At 37.7% G+C, this 25,234-nt stretch overlaps 2 protein-coding genes across 2 annotated transcripts; one reads left to right on the top strand and one right to left on the bottom strand.

Moving 5' to 3' along the window:
• The first annotated feature begins 10,878 nt into the window (after positions 1-10,878).
• On the top strand, positions 10,879-11,574 carry LOC133800317 (uncharacterized). Its single transcript, XM_062238274.1, has one exon. The coding sequence runs from the start codon at positions 10,879-10,881 to the stop codon at positions 11,572-11,574; it is 696 nt and encodes a 231-aa protein (XP_062094258.1).
• Positions 11,575-20,590: 9,016 nt separating this feature from the next.
• On the bottom strand, positions 20,591-24,161 carry LOC133800316 (uncharacterized). The gene is made up of 7 exons (XM_062238273.1): positions 23,888-24,161; positions 23,466-23,653; positions 22,530-23,354; positions 21,806-22,421; positions 21,646-21,739; positions 21,471-21,564; positions 20,591-21,394 (listed from the first exon to the last, which is right to left on the bottom strand). The coding sequence occupies exons 1-7, from the start codon at positions 24,159-24,161 to the stop codon at positions 20,591-20,593; spliced, it is 2,895 nt and encodes a 964-aa protein (XP_062094257.1).
• Between the last annotated feature and the right edge of the window lie 1,073 nt (positions 24,162-25,234).

The following is a 25,234-nucleotide window of genomic DNA, read 5'->3' as shown; positions in this document are numbered from 1 at the left end:
CATACACAAATATTTTTGATCTAGTTATGTCTAGATCGCGCGCTTGGTTTTATCCAAATTACCTTGCCTCGCGCATTTGGTTATATCCAAACACTTATATTTTTTAATAATTTGGTCCTGTCCAAATTATGTCCAAACTATCTTAGCTTGTGTATTTGGTTATGTCCAAACACTTTTATTCTTTAATAATTTGGTTATGTCCAAACTATCTTAGCTCATGTATTTGGTTATGTCCAAACACTTTTATTCTTTTCGTGTATGCTATTTTTTATTTTTTCAAGCTTACGGTATATATACCACTAATGCCCCCTTAATATCCTATGAGTGTGACCATAGGTTATTAAATTAAGAGAGTTTGCAAAAAATACAGCATAGTGAAATGAAAATGAACTTTATTCGGAATTGAACAATTTATTAACAGAAGCATAGTAAAAGAAAAACAAGCACGGTTACAGGTGACATCATTCCTACACTATTGATAGTAAGGTCGTAGATGTTCGCCATTCCATGCTCGTGGTACCAAATCCCTGTTCAATCTTGCCAATTTGTAGACACCAGGTTGGATAACCGATTCGATCTGATAAGGTCCTTCCCAACTAGGCCTGAGCACGCCAGCAGCCGGGTCCCGCGTAGCTAAGAACACACGCCTTAGCACCAAGTCTCCCAAACCGAACTTTTTGTCTCAAACCTTTTTATTGAAATACCGAGTAGTTCGTTGCTGATATGCTGCATTTTTTAGTTGAGCCTCATCCCGTCTTTCTTCAATCAGGTATAGACTTACTTCGAGTTAGGATTGGTTCGAGGCTTGATCATAAGCGTGGCTACGAATGGTGGGTATTTTGACCTCGATTAGTAGCATAGCCTCGCATCCATATGCCAGAGAAAAAGGGGTATGTCCTATTGATGTACGAGCTGTGGTTTGATTTGCCCACAAGACTTGAGGCAATTCTTCAGGCCATTTTCCCTTAGCTTCTTCCAATTTCTTCTTCATAGAACTCTTCAGGGTTTTATTCACAGCCTTGACTTGGCCATTCGCTTGGGGATGGGCCACAGAGGAGAAGCTATTTATTATCCCATTTTTCTTACAAAAGTTGGTAAACAGTTCACTATCGAACTGAGCACCATTATCTGATACTATCTTCCTTTGCATTCCATATCGGCAGATTATATTTTTACCACAAAGTCCAAGACTTTCTTTGAGGTAATTGTTGCCAGAGGTTCGGCCTCGGTCCACTTCGTAAAGTAATCTACCGCGACTACTGCATACTTATCTCTGCCTTTGCCAGTTGGCAACGAGCCTATGATGTCAATTCCCCAGACTGCAAATGGCCATGGGGAGGTCATCATAGTTAGCTCGGAAGGTGGAGCTTGTGGGATTGTGGCAAACCGTTGACACTTATTGCATCTCTTGACGTAATCAAATGAGTCTGCTTTGATAGTGGGCCAGAAGTATCCTTGGCGTATAGTTTTCTTAGATAGGCTATGCCCCCCAGTGTGGTCCCCATAGAATCCTTCATGTATCTCTTCTAGGATCTTCTTAGCCTCGGGTGGAGTCACACATCGGAGTAGTGGCATAGAGTATCCTATTCGATATAGCTTTCCTTCCACAATAGTGTATTTGGGAATCTGATACATCAGTTTTCGAGCCTTGTTCCGTTCTGCTGGGAGAATGCCGGTTTCAAGGTACTCAACTATTGGGGTCATCTAGGTTGTCTCAGAGTTAATCATGTAGACATATTTCTATTCAGGCTCGGTTATACTAGGCGTCGATATTTGCTCGATTGGTACAACGTTCAGTTCGTCGACCTCAGTGGATGTGGCGAGCCTGGCTAGGGTGTCTGCATTCGAATTTTGTTCTCAAGGAACCTGCTCTGCTGTGTAAAACTCGAAATATTTGAGAGCTGCTTTTGCCTTTTCTAATTATGCAGCCATTCTTGTCCCACGAGCCTGGTATCCCCTAAAATTTGGTTGACCACTAACTGGGAGTCACTGTAGCAATGTATCTCCTTAACCTTAAGTTCCTTGGCTATTCGAAGTCCTACTAGTAGATCTTTGTATTCAGGCTCGTTGTTAGACGCTTCGAAGTCAAATCTCAAAGCGGAGTGAAATCGACTCCCAGTTGGGGTGATCAGTATGATTCCTGCCCCGACCCATTTTTCGTTGGAAGACCCATCGACATAAAGTTTCCACAGCTCGCGGGCTGGGGTTATAACTTCGTCATCAGTCATTCTAGTGCATTCCACTATGAAGTCTGCCAAGGCCTGTCCTCTTATGGTTGTCCTCGGATGATAAGTGATCTCGAATTTCCTGAGCTCAACAAACCATTTTAGTAATCGGCCTAAGGCTTCTGGCTTGGACAAGACTTGTCATAGTGGTTGGTCGGTCAGCACATGGATGGGGTGCGCTTGGAAGTAAGGTTGGAGCTTTCGAGATGAGTGAATTAGGCTGAGAGCTAACTTCTCCATTAAGGGGTATCTTGATTCTTCCCCCAGTAACCTTTTGCTGACATAGTATACTGGCTTTTGTACCTTATGTTCTTCTCAAACGAGCACGTCACTAATGGCGTGCTCGGTTATAGCGAGATATAGGTACAAAATTTCTCCTGTGATAGGTTTCAACAAGAAAGGAGACTCCACGAGGTGCTTCTTGAGCTCCTGAAATGCTAACTCGCATTCCTCTGTCCATTCGAATTTTTTTCCCCTTCTCAAAATGTTGAAAAATGGAAGACAACGGTCTGTATATTTCGAGATAAACCTACTTAATGCCGCCATCCGTCCAGTCAAACTCTGGACATCCTTATGCTTTCGAGGTGAGGGCATGTCAATTAACGCTTGGATCTTATCAGGATTAGCCTTTATTCCCTGAGCATTCACAATGAAACCTAGGAGCTTCCCCGAAGATACTCCAAAAGAGCATTTCTGGGGGTTGAGCTTCATGTTGTACTTCTGTAGCATGGCAAAGCATTCTTCAAGGTCATCCATATAGTTATTGTTATGTTTAGATTTAACTAACATATCATCAACATAAACTTCCATGTTATTACCTATCTGTTTGGAGAACATCATGTTTACGAGTCGTTGGTATGTGGCTCCAGCATTCTTGAGCCTGAACGGCATGACATTGTAGCAGTACAGTCCTTTATCTGTCACAAAACTTGTATGCTCTTGGTCTGGGGCATGCATGGAAATCTGGTTATATCCAGAATAAGCGTCCATGAACGACATAAGTCCATGCCCAGCTGTGGCATCTATGAGCTGGTCAATCTGAGGTAGGGGAAAGCAGTCCTTAGGACATGCTTTATTAAGGTATGAGTAATCAATACAGGTTCGCCATGTTCCGTTAAGTTTTGAAACTAGTACCAGGTTAGCGACCCAATCCGGGTAGATGGCATCTCGTATGAATCGATTTGCCTTCAACCTATCGACCTCTTCCTTCAGGGCCTTCTTCCTGTCGTCGTCCAGGAGTCTTCGTTTTTGTTGCTTCGGGGGGAAGCTCTTGTCAATATTAAGAGCGTGGCTCACCACATTCAGAATTATCCTTACCATGTCCGAATGTGACCACGCGAAAACATCCTGGTTCTTTTTCAAAAAGCAAATTAATTGCTATTTCGTTTCTTTCGGAAGGTTTTTCCCCACCTTCACAGTTTTTGGAGGGTCAACCTCTTCGAGCTTGACCTATTCGAGCTCCTCTAACGGCTCGAGATCAACCCTTTCTTCTATTCTCGGATCAATTTCTTCGTCTTTCTCGAAGACTGTCCCATCCTTATTCTGAATTACGACAAGTGTTTGTGCACTTGTCTGTTTCTTTCCTCTAACAGAAATGCTATAGCATTCCCTCCCTGCGAGCTAGTCCCCTTTCAAAGTCCCGATGCCTCTAGAAGTTGGGAACTTGATGGCCAGATGCCTTTCAGACGAAACTTCCCCCAGCCCTACTAGGGCGGGTCTCCTGAGCAGTACGTTGTAGGCTGATGGAAGATCCACTACTACGAATTCCATCGTCTTGGTTGTAGAGACCGGGAAGTCTCCCAAGGTTACGGGGAGTTCGATGGATCCCATACAGGAAATCCCTTCTCTTGAAAATCCATACAACGTCGTTGCACAGGCTTGTAGGTCGCAAAGCGCGAGTCCCATCTTTTCTAAGGTAGCCTTGTAGAGGATATTTACTGAGCTCCTGTTATCAACCAGGACTTGGTGTACCTTCTTGTTCGCGAGCTGAAGGGTGATGACTAGCGGGTTATTGTGAGGAAACTGTAAATGAGACGCATTGTCCTTAGTAAAAGTTATGGGTTGAGATTCAACCCTTTGCTGTTTTGGAGCTATGGGTTCGGGTTCGTAGCGAGACCCGTCACCAGTTTTCAGTTCATTCACATACTGTTTCTGGGCGTTCCTGCCCGATCTTGCAATATGTGGTCCCCCCGAAATGGTTATGACATCTTCTCCTTCAATCGGAGGGGGTCGTTCGTCCGCCCTTGCTCGGGAGTTGTTATTCTGGGCAGGTGGAGTTGCTACTGCCCTCTGGCTGGTGGAAGCCTGATTAGGGTTTTGATTCCTAACATATTGCGTGAAATATCCTCTCGAGATCAGGCCTTCAATCTCATCTTTTAATTGCTGGCACTCATCAGTTGTATGTCCGATATCTCTTTGGAATCTGCAGTACTTGCTGGAGTCTCTTTTCGCTTTTTGGTTCTTCATGGGGTCCGACCGTCTGAAAGGGACCTGGTTTTCATTAGCCAGGTAGATATTCTCCCGAGACTCATTGAGCTTGGTATACACTTTATATACGGAGAAATATCTTTCCCCTTTCTTCTTCTTTCCCCCTCCCGCCTCGGGGTTATTCCCTTCGTTCTTCTTCCTTTTAGAAGGGTTGTCCCCAGGGGGTTTTGAGGTCATAGGATCCGCTGAGGTCGAGGCAGAGTTTGTGTGTTGTTGTAGTTATGGGCTGAGAGGTCATATTTAATGCTGACCTCACCTCTTCCACATTAATAAACCTCTGAGCTCATCGATTGAACTTGGTTAAGGACCTTACGGGCTTCCTCATATCCTCCCAGAGAGGACTTCCAGGCATTACTCCGACTCGGACAGCCATTAAATGGCCACTGTTGTCGACGTCGCGAGCTCGGGCGACTTCCAAATTAAACCTTGTGAGGTAACTTTTCAATGTTTCATTCGGTTGTTGTTGGACATTGGTCAAGGCAGACGCCTCGGGCCTAATTTCGACCATGGATTTGAATTACTTCTTGAAATCTCTAGATAATTGATCCTAAGAAGCAATTAAATGTCTTTTATACTTCTTAAACCAGTTCTTCACTGGTCCCGTGAGTGAGGTTGGGAATAGCATGCATCTGAGCTTGTAGCCCACATTATTGGCTCGCATGATTGTGTTGAACGTACTAAAATGACAGTACGGATCCGAATTCCTATCAAACGGTGGGACATGAGGAATTCAGAATCCCTGAGGAAACGGGGTGCTGGAAATATGGGGGGCAAAGGGTTCGAGTTCTTCGTCAAACTCTTCGTCCTGTTCCTGACTTCGTTCATTTTGTAAGAGCCTGAATGCTCTTTCCAATTGTTCAATCCTTTCTTGAACTGGATCCACAGGGGGTCTGACTTGAAGCAGTGGGAACTGGTTATCGTTGATTACAACCCCAGTTTCGCGCCTTGGTACGCAGTTCTTGCGCCCATTGAGATGATCCCTCATATCTGGGTTCGATGGATTATCATTCCCCCGGTTATGGTTCAGGTGTTCTCGTAAATCTGGGTGATCCCTTCGATTCCCAATATTTCTACGTCCCTGGTCATACATACTGACCGATCTAGTGTCTCCCGAGCCTTCACTGTCATGGCTCGTTGCGCTGTTGTTTCGAGATGGGTTCCATGCTCGTTGCCTCATCTCAATAGTGTGAGACCGAGACATTTGGCTTCTCGTGGGTTGGGTATCTCTATGCTCCCTAGCAGTCTCCCCATTTCCATGCCTTTGCCCAGCTCGCCTTTCCCTATCACCCTGGGTTGGTTGTGTGTTTCTCCGAGTTGGTGAGGGATACCTTATTGGCGATGGTGGGTGCCTTATGGGTGATGGTGGCTGCCATCCATTACGGGGCCTAGAAGGTCCTGAGTTTGCTCGATCTGGTTCAGGAATGTTCTGCGCGTTACCAGGATTTTGGGTTCGAGCTTCCATGGGGGCTCGGTTATTCCCTACTCCGGCTGGTACCTCTGCAGTTGGGTTGGCAGGAGCTCCAGCCCGATTACTTCTCTGGGGCCTTGACAGAGCAGGCTGTTCTGCTGACGGCGGAGGTTGCTCCGTTCTTCGGGTGGCAGCGTTTTTGCGCGGTCGCCCTTAAGGCCTATGTGGTGGAACATGAACGTCCCGCGGAGGCGGAGCCTGGGCCTCTAGTGGAGGTGGGGCATGAGCTGCCTGTGCCTCAGCAGCTAATCTGGCTAGCTCCTCGTTACGTTTCTTGGCTTCTGCCATCTGCTTATGCAGTTGACGATTTTCGAGCTCCACTATCGGGACATATCATTCAGGATTGTACTACATGTCCTCGTCATCCCTGGGGGCTAGTGGTCCCCGAGATTCGGATGATCCACTCCTCTCATCAGGGTCTGAATTCACCATAGGCTGCTTTCCAGGGCGTCGGGGGTAGTCAGCTTCTTCTAAAATTTCCTCCTCAGGAACATTGGGATCATTCCCTGCCATTGTTGATCCAGGGAGGCCTTTTTGACTGAACAGACTCACGCACATACTGGTTAATGCTCTCAATGAAAGCACCAAACTGTTGACGCCGTTTTTCGTCAACTTAAATTGTAGAGCAATAAAACAATGAAGCAAATGAATAATGAAGAAAAACAAGAGGATTTTTACGTGGTTCAACAGTTAATTCTGCCTAGTCCACGAGTCTATGTTATTAAGACTTGAGAGTTTTCTGGAAATCCTTCAGAGATGGATTGCCCAGAGTTTTCTCTCCAGAAAACCAAAAATCGGTCATTTACAAGTGGTGACTCCTTCTCTATTTATAGAGAAATAGAGAAGGTTGCAGAATTCATTCCCACATATTTCGGGAAGATATTTTGTAAATCTATTGAAATATTGATATTAAATGCATTATCTCCTATATACACGGAAACATCCCATAAAGATCAGGAACGGATAACAGATTAAATGATATCCCTTAAATATTGAGATTGCACAACAATAAACGTGTTCACACGTAATGGGCAATCCTAGGTGATTCATCAGATCTTCAAGATCAACAATTGGCATTGAGTCTGTCAAGACTTATGGGTCAATCACGAGCTTGTCACCCAACTTCACGCTATGCTCGGGATAGGTAGGTGCTGACGAGGCTGTCACACCCGAGGTTGCACCTCGAGCTCGAGCTATCCAGTCTGAAGGCAATTGATGAAAAATATATTTAAGCGTCATGCCATTGCCCATTGCGAGCTTAGAGAATATTCGAGGTTACACATCCTCGAGGTCGTTGTTTTACTTCAGAAAGGTTTAACGGTTGGACCATATGATGTCTTCATACATTTCGAGCTCACACCTGACGAGCCCAGTTTTCGGGGTCATAACTTCTTATCTCGAAATCTGGATGTAACAGCTTTGAAAGATTTCAATTTTTATGATTGACATATTAATAAGTAGAAATTACATTTTATATGAGTTTTTTTAATAAAGTTTGCAAAGATATGGCTTTTTTTTCAAAAAAAAGTTATTCTTTTTCTAAAATTTTTCACTTTTATGGGTTTAGTTTCCCATAATTTTGTATAAAAGTTAGTTTATGCCATAGTTTTACTCTTAATCAAGTTTCTAATATTTAGTTAGTTAGCAATTGTGTTTTCCATACTTTGTTTTCTCTTTAATAAATTTTTCTATACAAATTAGAAAAAATATAATTCTCATATTTTTGCACAATAATGACATAAAAGCCATATTTATGAAAAAAAATCCCCTATTAATAAAAAGGCTTTCTAGGCCATTATAATAACATATATAATATTGAGAATTTTTACAGAAAATACTTAATTTTACTAAAAAAATTATATTTTTATGTTCAAATATTTTTTTCTTCAATTTTACAATTCGAAGAAATTTTCATAGTTTTGTCTTTTTTTCTTTTTTTGTGTTATTTTTATATTTGTTTTTGTTGATATTTAGTTGTTCTGATATATATTGTTGTTTTAAGTTTATTTTTTGTTAATGCAGTGAGTTATTCACAAGTTGCTTTGAAGTTGTTTTTAATTATTTTTTTAAGACCGTATTTTTGTAATTATGAAATTTAAAAAAATTATATTTAAAAAAAAAAATTAACAACGGTAAAATAGTAAAAAAAATAAGTATTTAAGAAAAAATCCCTATAATATAAAATTGAATATTTTTATAAATAAAGTGGGACATAAAAACACCAGCATACTCTAATTTTTTTATGTGGATAATGGGAAAATTACACTCCATATAAAATTATCGTAAAATGCCTCTTTCAACAATTTTTTTTTCTTTTAAAAATCTTACCAAAAACCAATTTAGAAAAGTCCACATTTAAAAAGAAAAAAAACCAACCTTAATTATTAATATTTTATAAATATAATGTTTATAAAATATAAACTAGTAAACTGTAACATTTTATATAATATACCTAAGAATTTGTCAATGATAAAAGAATAGTAATTAAGCAATTTTGAATAAATAAATAAATAAAATCAAGTTTTCACATAGTTCAATAATTAATAAAACATAATTCATGAATCTTTGTTATTAAGATTTAATAACTAAGTATTACAACTACTTAGAGTTATTTCACTATGAGCTCTAGAGAATTCTACAGAGTTTCTGTATAATGAATTGTGTGTATAGATCAATTTAAATATTATATATTTAGAGAATGAATGTGCTAAATATTTGGGGAAGCTTACGCTATTTTGCATTCAAAATATTGTTGTTATTTAATATATTTATTTGAGGGTTTATACTTTTTGGACCTATGTTTTGTTTCATTACATGTTTGGACCCTGCATTTTGATAAATTATTTTTTGGACCCTATGTTTTGTAAAATGGTTAAAATAGAACCCTAAACTCAATTTTGATGAAGAAAAAATTGAATATAACAACACAGTTTTTAAGAAGAATGATTTTATTTTTGTTCTGAAATGTTAGTTTGGTAAATTATTTATGATTTTAGTTGAGAAATCATTGACTAAAATCGGATTTAGGGTTCTATTTTAACCATTTTACAAAGCATAGGGTCCAAAAAATAATTTGTTAAAACACAGGGTCCAAACAGGTAATCAGACAAAACACAGGATCCAAAAAAGTATAAACCACAATAGAAAAGGATTTTTTTGAATTTCCCGCTCTCTCTTCAGCTTAAGCTGGAGCCATGGCAGGGAGACCGAGATTGAAGAAGAAATCGCCACCGAAGAAGAAAAGAGGACCATCTTCCACGGATCCAGTCATCAAGGTAAAATCTATGGCTGGTATCCTAGGGGTGGAATCAATGGTGTTTTATGAAGAAGAGGATGCTGATAAAAATCGACTGGATAATTCTGAGAAGGGACATCTGCTGGTTTCTTCTGCGAAGTCTAATAGGGGAACAGAGGTTGAGGAAGACGAGATCCCTAGTCAGAGTAAACAATCGCTGATAAGTGCAGAGCTGGAACAAGAAGATTTGAATCGTCGAAATATGGTGAAACAAACACTTAATGATTGGTTGGGGGTTCTGAAAGGAGGCACGGGGAAGAAATCACTTTCAGGTACATCTAAAACTACTTCAAATCTGCATAATGAGGATAATTGTGTTAAGATAGAAGCAGCAGATATTGAAGATGAGATTCAATATTGGAACTCAGCCTTGGTCTGTTATGTTCTTGGAGCAAATCCACCAATCTCGGTAATGGAGGGATATTTTCGAAGGATCTGGAGAGATAAAGGCATCGATAAAATAGCTCTATTAGCCCCAGGGGTCTTTATTCTCCGATTCAATTCGATGGAGGTTAGGGATGGAATTCTTAATGGTGGATATCAGTTTTTTGACAGAAAGCCACTTATCATGAAGTGTTGGGATCCTAACTCTAAATTCACTAAGGAAACAATTCTGACGGTTCCGATTTGGGCGCAATTAAGCAACCTTAAATTGAAATACTGGGGTGAGAGGTCAATGGCAAAGATTGTTGGGTTAATTGGGAAAATGGTGAAGCAGGATAGAGCAACTTTGGCAAGGGAGAAGTTACAATATGCTCGGGTCCTAGTTGAAGTGAATCTAACAAAAGCATTACCAGAGCAAATCAAGTTTGAAGATGAAAATGGGGATTTTGTGTATGTGGGAGTGCATTATGAGTGGAAACCTGATATATGTTTGCACTGCAAAGGGATAGGTCATAGGAAGGAAGTGTGTAAGAAGAGGATGAGTCAAGGAGAACCGTCAAAAGTCTGGAAAGAAAAGAAAAGTGAAGTTCCAATATCTGAACAAGCAGTGAATGGAGAAGTTACAAACCAGAAGCAGGGATTAGAAAAGGAGAAAAGTGAGGGGATTCAAGATATTAATGGGAAGAATGGAATAAGGAATAAGGCTAAGGAGGCGCAAGAGAGAAACTCATTTTCGGTGCTAGGACAATATTCAGAAACTGAAATAACTGTTGGGGAAACTTTACAGGGACTGAGGTCTAATATGAGTGGAGGGGGAGAACCTCCATTCATAAATGGATAGACTATTTGGATGGAATGTTAGGGGGCTTAACAACACCAATAAACAAAGGGAGGTTATGAGAATGATCTCTAGCAAAAGAATTGAGTTTGTTAGCCTCTTAGAAACAAGGGTAAAGGCTCCCAATATGGGGTCATTATACCTTAATATGTTTAAGGGATGGTGCTTTACTACAAACATAATGCATCATCCTAATGGTAGAATTGTAGTGGCTTGGAATCCTTTGAGTTATGATGTGGATATTAGAGGGAGTTCGAGCCAATGGATGCATTTTGATGTCTTAGCCAAAAATAGGGATCATTTTGCTATCACTGTGGTGTATGCTTCTAATGATAAGATAGGCAGGGAGAGGCTTTGGGAAGACTTGGAAAATATGGCTCATGGAATTTCTGGCCCTTGGATAGTTATGGGAGACTTCAATGATGTTTTATCTCCTGAAGATAGGTTTCCTTATCATGGGAATGGTTCAGAATTAGCTTCTTTTCAACACTGTGCAGAGTCTTGCAGGTTATTAGATATGAAGTTTTCAGGTAATTTTTTTACTTGGAATAATAAACAAGCTGGTAAGGACAGGGTATATGCTAAACTAGATAGAGTCTTAGCTAATGAGAACTGGATAGGGAAGTTTCCTACTACTGAAGTGGTTTTTTTTCCTGAAGGTGATATGGACCATAGTCCGTTTATGGTGAACTTTGGCTCTCTTCCTGAGAACAAGAAGCCTTTCAGATTTTTCAACTTCTGGAGTAACCTTGAAGGGTATCAAAGGACAGTAGCTGAAAGTTGGAGGAAGGAGGTTCAGGGAACTCCAATGTTTTGCTTGATAACAAAATTAAAAAGGCTGCGAGTAGAGTTGAAGAAGTTTAATAGGGAAGGGTAAGGAGATGTTTTTGTGCAAGAGGCAAAGAATCATAAGCTGATGCTAGATACCCAAGAAAAATTACAGTCTAATCCTGGTAATAACCATTTGATTGCAGAAGAGATTTCAAGAAGGAAAGATTACCAGAAGGCTCATAAAGACCTGGTGCAATTTCTAAAACAGAAAGTCAAGGAGCATTGGCTTAAACAAGGGGATGAGAATACTAAACTTTTCCATAATAGTATTCGGAATAGACAAATACAGAATGCAATCTACTCGATTTGGGACATGAAAGGAAATTGGTTGGATAAACAGGAGGAGGTTAACATTGCTTTCTTTGAATACTATGAAGAGTTGTTAGGGTCAGAAATGAGTGACAGAAGGCGGGTTTTAGAAGAGGTGGTGCAAACAGGGGCTACGGTTTCAGAGCAGCAATCTGAATTTTTACTAAGAAATTATACTGTAGAGGAGGTCAAGGCTGCTCTATCCTCGATCCATGAGGAAAAGGCACCAGGCTCGGATGGATATAGCAGTGGTTTTTTTAAACATGCTTGGAGTATCACAGGTGATGATCTAACTCAGGCAGTGCTCTCTTTCCTTCATTCAGGAAAAATCCTTAAAGAGATCAATACTACAAATATTGCCCTTATTCCCAAGTCTAATTGCCCTAAGAATGTGAGTGAGTTTAGGCCAATTGCTTGTTGCAATGTGGTCTACAAGATAGCCACCAAAATGATCTGTTCTAGACTTAGAGAGATTCTCCCTTCAATTATATCTGAGAACCAGAGTGGTTTTATTAAAGGCAGGAACATCGCTCATAATATAATGTTGTGTCAAGATCTAGTAAGGGGGTATGGGTGGAGGAATGCTCAAGCAGCTTGCCTTTTTTAAAATAGACCTGCAGAAAGCGTATGATTCTCTGGATTGGAAGTTCTTGCAGGAAATGCTGACTGTCCTCAAGTTCCCTGATAAGTTTGTTCAGTTAATAATGAAGTGTGTGACAACAGCTAGATTTTCTCTCATGATTAATGGGGTGCCTACTAGGCTTATTAATGCTAGAAGAGGGGTTAGACAAGGGGATCCGATGTCCCCTTTGTTATTTGTGATAGGAATGGAGTATCTCACTAGAATTTTAGCTAAAGTAGCAAAGCATCCAGATTTCAAATACCACCATAGATGTAGCAGTTTACAACTAACTCACATGTGCTTTGCTGATGACTTACTGATGTTTAGCAAAGGAGACTTCAAGGCAGCTTACTTATTATTGAGAGGATTTCAGCTTTTTTTGGAGACATCTGGATTGAAGGCTAATAAAATGAAATCTGCTATTTATGGTGTTGGGCTAAATGAGGATTGCTGGCATCAGCTTACTGAGGCTTCTGGTTTCCAGCGAAGTAGGTTGCCTTTCAAGTATCTAGGGATGTCAATTAGCAACAAAATAATTACCAAAACTGAGTGTGAATGTTTGGTAGAGAAAATGGTGAAAAGGATTCGAATTTGGAGTACTAGGAACCTATCTTATGCAGGGAGGTGTGTTCTTATTAACTCTGTGTTGTTGTCCATTAATACTTATTGGTCTCAAATGATTATTCTTCCTAGTTCAATGATAGACAGAATTAATCAGATATGTAGAGTCTTCTTATGGAAGAATGGTGATAATGTGGAGGGTCATGGGCGAATATCCTTGGCAGAGATATGTAAACCAAAGCAGCAAGCGGGTCTGGGTTTTAAGGATATAGGAATTTGGAATAAGTGTGCTCTAGGGAAATATGTCTGGGCCATAGCCAACAAGGAAGATAATATGTGGGTTAAGTGGATTCATGCTATCTACATAAAACAGCATGGTTGGTGGGACTATGTGGCACCTAGCTCTAGTAGTTGGTATTGGAAGCAATTAGTTAGGGTTAAAGATGGGTTAAAGGTCATATATCAGCAAACAATCTCTGCCTGGGATCATTACAGTGTAGCTAAAGCTTACAAATTGATGAAGAACATTGCAGAAAACAGATGGAATTTTGCATCAATTTGGGATAGACTAGGCCAGCCAAAGCACAAGTTTATTGCATGGTTGGTGTTAAAACAGAGGTTGCTGACAAGGGATAGGCTTTACAGATTTGGAGTTACTCATGAGACTCTGTGTGTTATCTGTGGTCTTTGTGCAGAAAGTCATAGGCACCTGTTTTTTGAGTGTAAGTTTAGTAAAAGTTGTTTGGAGCTTATCTTGAATTGGTTAGGGATAGGCTATCATCGATTTGAATTGGTTGGGTTGTTGAACTGGATCAGAAGGTGTAGACACTCTGTTTGCAGAAGGAGAGTTTATACTAGTGCAATCTGTGCTTGTATTTACCATATTTGGACAGCTAGGAATTCAGCACTGTGGAAGCTTCAAGTGCCGATTATAGGGTATATAATTCAGAATATTAAGTTTCAAACCTGTCATAGATTTAGCTGGTTATTGGCTAAGAATCTAGGTAATGAGGATTTAAGCTGGGTGAGAAATTTACTTTGTAATTAACAGTCTTTTGTTTTAGTGGTGGAGGTTGTATTTGATTGGTGTTTGTAATTTGTTGTGCATAATACAAGCTAGCTGATTTACCAAAAAAAAAAAAAAAAGTATAAACCCTTTATTTTATATATTTTCATATTATATAATTATTTTATTATTTATAATTATATTTTAATATTGTACATTTTTGTTTTCAATTTTTTAAAATATATTTTTTTCAATCTGTTTTTTTTTTTCAGCTTTTATTTTTTTATTTTTTAATGTAATGTATTGTATGCATTTTTTTTTCCAGATAACCAGTTACCTTCAGGAGGGTAACCTGCTACCTTTATTACTATATGCAAATATAAATAACCACTCACTTTTATTACTATAAATATGAGTAATCAATTTTCGTACAATATGAAATTAAAAAAGAAAAAGAAATTATATGCAATGTGGTGGTATCTTGTTACCATTATCAAATGTAGCGAACCAAATTTTTTATTTTTTAAAAATAGTTTTTTAATTTTTTATTTTTAAGGAAGTGTGTATGTTAAGAATATTTAAATGTTTTTTTTATTAAATTGTTAAATTGAATATGTGATAATAATTGGTTTTTTTTCTTTTCTTATTATTGTGTGCATGTGTGTGAATGTGTGTTGTTGGCATGTTGGTGTGTGTGTAATGCCCCAAATTTCCTAATAAGGTTTAAGATATTGTTTAGGAGGCCGGGAGGGCCATAATTGATTTAATATGTTACTAAATGATTATATGCATGTTTATGTGAATTATATTATTATATAATGGTAAATGCATGCATATGGGTTCATTTTTAATTATAAGGACATTTTGGTAATTTGGCCGTTGAGAGCGTGATTGTGTATTTTCATGCATGTGGGTGAATTATAAATAATACCATGTTATATGTGGATTTTTTCGAGCCATTCGGCATGAGACGATCATGGAATGCAAGTTATCGATCTAGTCATAATGAGGTTAGTTTTGGGGCTCGGGGTGAGTCTCGGGGTAATTTGATGATTAGAATGTTGCTGGGAATTAAAGGGTAACGAGATATGAATTATTAGCATTTGAGAATATTGAGAATAATGGGAATTGGAGGTCGTTAATTATGATTAACGAGATTAGAGGAGAAATGACGATTTTGCCCTTGCTAGACTATAAAGGACTTTATTTAAACCTAGGGGCAATATGGTCAATTGGCAAAGGATAGATATAAGACAAGAAAGCTGTAGAAAATATAAGAAAAATAGAGCATCATCATCCTATCTCATCTCTCTCTCTCCCGTACCTCTCATTCTCTTCTTTTCATTTTCTAATTTTTGAACCCTACTTGAAGAACCAAGCTAGGAAATCAAGGTTTGGAGCTTAGAACCTTAGTTCAACCATTGAGGAGGACTCAATTCAAGCTTGAGGTAAGAATTTAGCCATGAATTCTAGTTATACACTGTTTTTCATTTAGTTTTTAGCTGAGAATTTTGAAGTGACAGGTTAAGAATTCAATGAGGTTTTTGGGAGAAGTTTGCTTGGGTTTTGATGAGGTTGAGGTATGAATGAAGTTTAGGCGTTGAATTTGATGTTTGGGTGATGTTTGGGATTGGTTTGGAAGCTTAGTTTTTAGGGGAAGTCACAAGGAAGGAAACCAGAAAAAAATTCTGGTCTGCAGATGGCGCCCTAGCGCTAGGCAGGGCAGAGAGCTGGGTCTCTCTGACTTGGGACAGCGCCCCAACGCCATCTAGCAGTGCCCCAGAGCTAGTTCATTTTCCAGCAAGCCTATTTTAGGGCTCGGGATGACTTTTAAGACTCGGGGATGGGTTCCTTTACCCTGGTTGGGTGGTTTAGGGTGTCCCGAGAGCACGGGATTGGTCCCGGGAGTGAGGTTTTAGATTATAAACCGTTTTATGATTTATTTTATTGATGGGATTCCATATTTGGTTATGATTAGGTGACCGCTAAAGGATCAAATGATTGATCGTTCTCAAGGGTCGTTCTTTTACTAATTCTTGCTCGAACCCGAGGTAAGAAAACTGCACCCTATCCATGTGACATGCGTGGTTATTATTGAGGCATGTCGAGTGTTTAAATGTGATGCATGTGATGCACGAGAAACATGTGATTAGGGCATGCCATGAATATTGAATATGAGGTTGATCAGAGCTTGAGTCTTTGTGTTTATGCATGATCTTAATTATGCTAGCAATTGTTAAGTAAGCATGCTGAATGCCCTGCATTTGGATATTTGACATATGATATATGCTTGGTAGCATTGCTTACTTTTGCGTGGCCCTGACTATTCAAGATTGGCATTGGTCGCGTGTTATTGACCTAAGAGCCAGAAACGGCATAAGCGTCATGAACGCAGAGCCGATAAAAGATTAGATCTAATTGATATCGACATTGAATGACTCAAATGAGCATTAATGCTGGACCGACCCTAAGTTCGATGAAAATTATAAGCACTTGTCTAGTCTATGACTAGTTACTCAGAGCCAGGGCCAAAGGCCTAGGTGACTATTTGTCACATGGCTAAGGGAGTGAAATCCCACAGTTGTGACTCTATGGTCACTCGGTAGGTTTATGTTGGTGATTATTCATCAGATACCTATCTCGTTTAAGCTAGTGAAATGATCACTTATTTGTAAAGCCCAGGTGATCCCATCGTCACATGGCTAATGGGAGCGGAACCCACTTTAGTGACTTTTACAACGGTCACTTTTTTATTAAGGGCTAAAAGTCCTGGGTGATTATTATGATCATCGGTTGATGTTTATGCTCAACATTACGTTAACTTATTTGCATGCTTGATTAAGGCTATTATTGCTAGGCATGCACTTTATGATATGATGACATGTTCTTACTGTTCATGAGCATATTGAGTTTTCTTACTGGGCTTCGGCTCACGAGTGCTATGTGGTGCAGGTAAAGGCAAAAGAAAGCTGGACCATCCTTGAGTTGGAGAGCTTAGGTTACGATGTGTACATATGCGGTTGCTCGACCGCCACGGCCGATGGTTGAAAGAGGAACTAGGGTTAAACACTGTTTTGCCGCTTAGATCGGCTGGTTGTAAATATTTTATTGTAATAGACCTTTAAATTATATTTTTGGGATCCCAATGTATATAGTAAATGTTTTAGTGAAACGTTATATCTTAACCAAAATTTTTAATCCCTAAACCGCTAATCATACTTAGTTACACGATTATGGCCAAATGACTCGATTAGCGAGTTTAGCACTGTTTAAAAGGCACACCGTAACGGTCCCTGGAGTTTAGGGTGTTACAGTGTGAGTGCATGACAAGTAAAGTGTGCATGCATGAAGAAGAGCTTAGACTAGAACATGGAAAATAAGGAGTTTCCTTGTTTAGAAAATGCTATCAATAAAGGGATAGAATTTTAGATAGCATGTGTTCATATGGTAAAAATGAAAGCAAAAGAGAAGAGAGGTAGAGAGAGAGAGTGGTGTGTGGATAAGAAGAGCAAGGGAGGGAGTTTCTGTTTCCATTTTTGGACATTTCTACATTAGTGTGAGATCAAAGGGAGAGGGAAAGTATACTATCTGTTTTATTAAAAATATAGGGAATTAATTAACAAAATAAAGAAGGAAATGACTGCGTCCTTTTCTCATTAGGGCATAGGGTTTCAGCCAAGGGTGATTTAAAAGGGAAATGAGTGTGTTTGATTCTCATTTTGTTGGTGGTGGCCGAAACACATAGAGAGAGAGAGTGAGAGGGAGGGTTTTCGAAATTGGTGAAGGGAAAAGGGAGGAAGAACAAGGTAATATTTGGTTTTGATTTTCTTTAACCTCTTCTTTTTCTTCTTGATTCTAAGCCTTGGTATTTTGGGTTTTGATGAGACTAGGTCATTGTGGTGCTAACTAAAGTGTCAAGAAGCTTAGCCCTCACTACAAGAAATTCGACCTTTACCTACCAATTTTATTTGTGGGTAAAAATAGTGCATTGGTAGGTAAATCCCTTTACCTACCAATGTTGACCAATAGCCTATTGGTAGGTAATAGTTAGTCGAGAAAGGTATTATTACCTACGATTAGTATATTGGTAGGTAAAAATCATGTGGGCCCCACAAAAAATGAGTCAGCGTCATTGACCTAGTGTTTGACGTGGCATTATACGTGGCAAGTGATGTGGCACTCCACGTGGAAATTATGTATCAGGGAAGTTGACATGGAAAATGACGTGTCTTCCACCGTGGCAGGTGACGTGGCAGATGATGTGGCACGCACCAGTAGCTTATTAGGCCACGTGGCAGTGTATCAGGGTCGGACATTTACCTACACTTAAATATGTGTAGGCAATAATTTAATTTATTGGTAGGTATTAAGGTCTCACATTTACCTACACTTAAAAATGTGTAGGCAATAATTTAATTTATTGGTAGGTATTAAGGTCTCACATTTACCTACACTTAGATATGTGTAGGCAATAGTATAATTTATTGGTAGGTAGTATTGAATTATTATTTTGGAAAATATTTAAAATTAATTATTTATAGATGATAAATTAATTTAATTAATTAAAAAACAAACAGCTTTTATAAAATTAAATAAACATATATTATAAAATGTTCAAACAAACATAAAAGATAACATGTCCATAATAATTTATCTTTAAAGTTTTGAATTAAGAACATAAAAAAAACTAAGAATCATCTTGTTCCTCTAGCATTGAAGGGACGGGAGAATTTCCGACATTTGCATCAGAACATTGATCTGATGGAGGCGGTGGCATCATATTGTTTTTCCTTAGTATTTCTACAACAATACTTAGTTGGTCATTTGTAGAATCAAGTCGGTTGTTTGCTTCATCAAGACGTTGGGTTAGCTCATCATATGTTGGCTTATTTGACTCAGTTGGATTGCGTTGGGAAGTAGAAGTTGTACTTGAAAAAGATCGACCCCAACCTTTCAAGTGTGCAGAAGAGCGTCTAAGAATACGCTCCATAATGTCTTTATCAGACATTTCTTCTGGAGTGTGTTGAGCCCTTAACGCCATCATTTTATCTTATATACTCATTTTATTTTCTAATTAGTAATGATAATTATAAAAAAGTTACAAAATTAAAAATTAAAATTTATACTTACATATATTTCTGCTAAATCTGGTCCAGTCCATATTCCTTTTTTCTCATCATAATGTTTTAGACGCCAAGTCTCGATTTGGCCAGTGGAAGAAGCTAACACCATTCCCCTTCTAATGTGATGTCGCGGTGTTGAAACTGATCCATTTCTAGACTCCCACTTTCTCTTTAAACGATTAGCAGTATTTTTCAACGACCTTTCCTAAAAAAGAGAATAAGAAAAGTTATTAACACAAATAAAATTGTAATTTTAAGAAAATAAGTAATTACCTTAAATTCGTTGGAAAACCAACGATCACACAACATCTCCCAATCTTGTTGGCGATTATCCTTCAAATCAGGATGTCGTTTCCTCTTTGCCATTTCAACATCTTCTTCTCCTCCAATTTCTTTGAAATATCCATGTAACTTGTACTTGAAATTCTTCCATGCTTTTCTCATTTGATCATCAATGAATTTTATAGTGGTCTCATCATGCAAGTTAATATCAAATGAATCCTACAATTATATAAACTAAAATTAATAATTTTTTTATATTAGTTTAATTTATAACTGAAAAAAATTTAATATAAAACCTACCACAAGAAAATGTCGTAATGGAGCTCTCACTTCCTCGGGGACAAATCTCCAATCCTTGTAATGAAATGTGCCATGGTTGTGAACAACAAATCCGATCTCATTATTAAATTTTTCAGCATTTCCACAAATAGGCTGACGACACTCAGATTCAAATACAACAGGTAACTTCCCACTTTGAGTTGCCTTAGCATCACTAGCAGTTTTGTATCCACGAGTAGGCCCACGTGTTTTGCTACTACTAGGAGCGGTTGATTCTATATAAAAAAACTGTAAGTTTAAATTCATCCTGATTTTAAAACAATCAAATGTAAAATGTATGAGACATACCAGATGGTGTTTGAGATACATTATGTTCAATGGCAGAGTCGGCATCAAAGACAACTTGTTGACTCTGAACAATAGGGGGAATGCTAACTTCAGGTGGATCACCCTAAGTAGTAGAGCGGGTGGTGGGGGCATTTGGTCGAGGTGGTAGAACATGAATAGTAGAGCGAGTGATACGAACATCTGGTTGTTGACTAGGCTGCTGAGTATGAATGGTGGAACGAGTAGTGCGACCAGGTTGTTGCCTATCAGTATTAGACTCATCAACTGGTCCATCTTGTTGAGCATGGGCAATGGAACGAGTTGTACGACGTCCAGGTGCCATGATAACTAACAACTTTATAAAATAAAAAAAGATTAGAATACATATATAGAGACTACATGTATAGAACGCATAGAATACATGTAAAATAAAAAAAATGATAACTAACAATTTTATAAAATAAAAAAAAGATTAGAATACATATATAGAGACTACATGTATAGAATGCAAATAATACATGTAAAATAAAAAAAATGATAACTAACAATTTTTTTAAGATTCCGTGTCATCATCAAATTGTTCTTCTAAATCATTTTCTGTCTCACTATCACTAGAACATATCACTTCTCCATCAAAGAAGATATCTCCATCATCAAAATCATTGTTAAGTTCAATAAATTCATCCTCATCTACTTCCCCGCCAATATTCATTTGAACAAACTCGCTTGAAAGAGTTAAAGGTGCAACATCTCTACGCACTAAAGATGAACTTTCAATCAAATCCTCAGTCGGTTGAAAAGGTGGCAACTGAAATGAATGGTCTTCTTGAAAAACATCATTATTCAAGAAGTCATCCTCGACATGGGATATTTCTGGAATGTCATAAATGGATCGATGATTTACTTTTTGAACAATTCTCCAATTTAAACCACGCTTCATGTCAAGCAAATAAAAAACTTGTTGTGCTTGAGTTGCCAGGATGAATGGTTCGTCGGGAAACCAATTTGTGGACGTGTTAATGAATGTCAAGTTATGGTCCACAAAAATAGAGTTTCCTTTAGGATTTGAATTATACCACTTGCAACAAAATAAAAACACTTTCCGATCAAAAAGGAATGACAATTGTAAAATCTCGAGCAAAACCCCATAATACATAATAGTATCGTTGTCATGGTCCCCTTCAGTGCAAACTCCAGAACATTGTGTACGAAGATTATCATCACGATCCTTGCACCGAAAACGAACACCATTTACAATACAACTATGATAACTAATGTATCGTTCTAATGGACCTTGAGATAGAGAATATAACTCATCATTTGCCAGAGAAGATTGTTGGACTCGCAGTTCAGATATCTACATGAAGAAAGAAACATATTACTTAGAAATTTCTTAAATGGGGAAACAATTCTAATGATAACCCCATATATACCTTTGTCTTAAACCAAGAAGGGAATTCTTCCATTTGGGCAGTAAGAATTTGTTCGCTTGAAAGGCCCCTTTCTTCCAACAGTGTTTTATGCTCACTACATATATCAAATTGATATGAATTAGTAAGTGAAATATAAATGTATATTGTTGGAGTAGTAAAGAAGATTATTACTTACTCGAGATAGTCTTGAATAACATCAACACAATTATTCAATATATACCATTGAATGATTTTACTGGAAGAATCCAACAATTTGGCAAATGATGCCCCTATTGGAGGAACAATGGAATTGAAAATGTCAAATTGATGACTTGTAGAAGGAAAATCTCAATTACGCTCAGAACGCGGGAATCTCGTCTCTATGTTAGAAACATATCTTGACAAGAAAGTTACAGCTTCATCTATAACAAAGGCTTCTGCAATTGAACTATCAGGTCGTGACATGTTTCTGACATACTTTTTGTACAACCCCATATGACGTTCAGTCCCAAACATCCACCGTGAAGCCACTGGGCCACCTAGCAACACTTGATTTGGTAGGTGCACACAAAGATGAACCATTATGGTAAAAAATGATGGAGGGAATATTTTCTCCAATTTACACAAGATAATAACAATTCCATCCTTCAATTCAGTTATATCATTAACTTGAATAGTTTTTGCACAAATCTTTTGAAAGAATTGACATAGCTCAATCAAAGCTGTTCGAATTTCCTTCGTTAGAAAAGGTAATATGGCAACTAGTAATATTTTTTGAAGTAATACATGACAATCATGGCTTTTCATGCCACCTAGTTTGTCATTATCAGTTACACATCGACTTATATTCGAAGCATATCCATCCGGTAATCTAACACTTCGAATGAATTTACAAAATTCCTTGCATTCTTCTTTAGCCAAAGTATAGCTCTCATGGGGTTTTTCAATCTTATTGTTGGATGACTTCTTAAACTAAAGATCAGGGCGAATTTTCAAATTTTCTAAATCTTTACGAGCCTTCAGCGTGTCCTTCGATTTACCCTCAATATCTAAAAGTGTTCCAATAATGTTATCACAAACATTTTTCTCTATATGCATCACATCAAGATTATGACGCAATAAGAGTTGTGACCAATACGGCAATTCAAACAAAACACTTTTTTTACACCAGTTCAACTCATTCTCTCCACACTTACACTTACTTGAACAATTACTTGGCGCCTTACCAGTTGTGCGAGTTGGAACTTGTTCAAGTTGTTTTAAAATTTCAGCACCAGTAAAAGTTCTAGGTGGGGGACGTAACTCAATAGACCCATCATAGTCTCTACTCTTTCGCCAAGAATGGTTGCTTTTCAAATAACATCGATACCCCATGAAACATTGTTTGTCAGTTATTCTTTTATGTCTTGTATCTTCCAAACAAACGGGGCATGTTAATTTCCCAGCGGTGCTCCACCCTGATAAATAGGCATAAGCAGGAAAATCACTAATTGTCCATAAGAGAGCGACTCGAAGTTTAAACGTACACCGTTCATATGAATCATACGCCTCAATGCCCTCCCATAACTCCTTAAGTTCATCAATTAGTGGTCTCAAAAACACATCATAGTCTTTTCCAGGAGATTTGGGTCCTAGTATTAGCAATGACATTAGATAATTTGTTCCATTCGGAGAAGCCCAAGGCGGCATGTTATATGGAATTAATATCACAGGCCATAAGCTGTATGTGGATGTCATGTTTGAGAAAGGGTTAAACCCATCTGACGTTAATCCCAATCGTACACTCCTCGAATCCACTGCAAATTCAGGGTATGTCTTGTCGAAATTCTTCCAAGCATCCCCATCAGCTGGATGACATAGTATCCCAGGTTCATCTCTGCGCACCTCTTTATGCCATCGCATAACCTTAACAGTATGCTTGGAGCTAAACAATCATTTCAGTCGAGCCTTGATTGGAAACCATCTAAGTCGTTTATGTGGAATTTTATTCCATACATAACGACTAGATTTGCATACATGGCACATTGTAGCATTTGCATTCTCACCGTAGAACAATGCACAATCATATTGGCATACGTCAATTTGCTCGTACCCCAAGCCAACTTCAGATAGAAGCTTTCGCATTTGATAATAACTTATCGGGCAACGATTACCAACAGGTAACATTTCTTTAAGACACTTCAAAAGGTCGTCAAATCCTTTATCTGTCCATTTGTTAATCACCTACAAATTCATTAACTTTACGACTGCACTTAAGACAAAAAAGTTTGTACAATTCTCATACAAAGGATTATGAACCGAATCTAACAAGGCATCATACTTGTCACTTGAATTTCGAGGGAATTCATTGTCAATGAAATCACTAGTTGGACCGATATCAAAATATTGACAACTAAAAGCATCGTGTAAGCCTGCAGCCAAATCATCAGCTGATTAACCATCCTCAACATCAACTAGCACTTCATCTTGTATGTCCTCTACTTCCTCACCATGGTGGTACCATCTAGTATAAGTACTAAGAAAACCATGAGTGATCAAGTGCAACTTGATCACATTCATAGATTGTGATTGTTTATTCATGCATCGCCGGCACGGGCATAACACCATCCCATTAGAGTTAATGGACTCACTTGCAACACTTATAAATTCGTTTATACCAGCAGCATATTCTGGTGATAACTTATCAAGTATGTTTATCCAACTTCGATCCATAACAAATCTAACTCTGCTGGTATTGTGACACCCTCCTAATAACAATAACTATAAAAAAGTTAACAAGTTTGAATTTTATGAAACATATTATGTAGTTGACACAAATTTTGCATTTTATGAAATAAATTATAAAATTTTATTACCAAATGCGATTTTCTTAATCTTATTAATTTAATTTTTATCATTAAATAAATCATTTTATTTAAATTTTACCATAAAGTTTCTTTAAATTACTTTATGATTTATATTTCATAAAACAAATTATAAAATTTTACTACTAAATGGGGAAACAATTTCTAAATTTTATTAATAAAATCTTTTTATTTAAAATTGACCCTTATACACACTATTTTATTAATTAAATTTACTAATAAAATCGCTTTATTTTATTTGGAATTTTTAAAGATGAATGCTCTTAAAAATTTTAAAAAAAATTATTTTTGGATCATAAATTATTAATTTCAATAACATTTTAACGAATTATCGTTTTGAAGTAACAGTTTAAAATCAAATAAGTTGATCATTGAGAAAAAATTAAAAATTATAAAACATTAATGTTTTATTTGATTACTTTATGAAGACTTTTTTTAATAGAAAAAAATATGAGTACATTAAGTTTATCAATTGTTGGAAAAATATTTCATTGATAAGATAAACTTGAGGAACATGAGACAATTAAAGATAAACTTACTAAATATTCAATAATAAGCTTAAGATAATATACAAACTTTTGTACAATCTGAATATTTATATTTCTCATTCTTCAAAACTTAATACAATATTACATCATTATAGTAAGTTAATACAAATAAAATATCCCCACTTTGATCATCACAAAGATTTCAGAAATTTATATAATATGAATTATTAAGGGCATTTACATGACTTGGTATACCAACACACACACACACACACACACACACACATATATATATATATATGTGGGCACAAGAAGCCACATAATTACCAAACATAACAATCACAATCATTTTTAAACATCATTGGCCAAAAAAAAAATTAAAACAAGACAGATATATATATATATAAATCAAGACACATCCAAAAAAAGATGC

Source organism: Humulus lupulus, chromosome 9 (assembly GCF_963169125.1).
Source record: "Humulus lupulus chromosome 9, drHumLupu1.1, whole genome shotgun sequence".
In the NCBI taxonomy this organism is placed as follows: domain Eukaryota; kingdom Viridiplantae; phylum Streptophyta; class Magnoliopsida; order Rosales; family Cannabaceae; genus Humulus; species Humulus lupulus.
The sequence above is the reverse complement of the archived record's forward strand: the minus strand, read 5'-3'. Positions and strand labels throughout refer to the sequence as shown.

What these genes read in the sequence shown, in the direction of transcription:
- LOC133800317 (XM_062238274.1), top strand. Translation starts at nt 10,879, where the DNA reads ATGCATCATCCTAATGGTAGAATTGTAGTGGCTTGGAATCCTTTGAGT.
- LOC133800316 (XM_062238273.1), bottom strand. Translation starts at nt 24,161, where the DNA reads ATGGATCGAAGTTGGATAAACATACTTGATAAGTTATCACCAGAATAT. An exon ending in GCTAGTTGATGTTGAGGATG is followed by an intron (nt 23,654 to 23,887) that starts GTTAATCAGCTG and finishes ACAAATGGACAG; the next exon opens with ATAAAGGATTTGACGACCTT. An exon ending in CTTCTTGGTTTAAGACAAAG is followed by an intron (nt 21,395 to 21,470) that starts GTATATATGGGG and finishes TTCTTCATGTAG; the next exon opens with ATATCTGAACTGCGAGTCCA.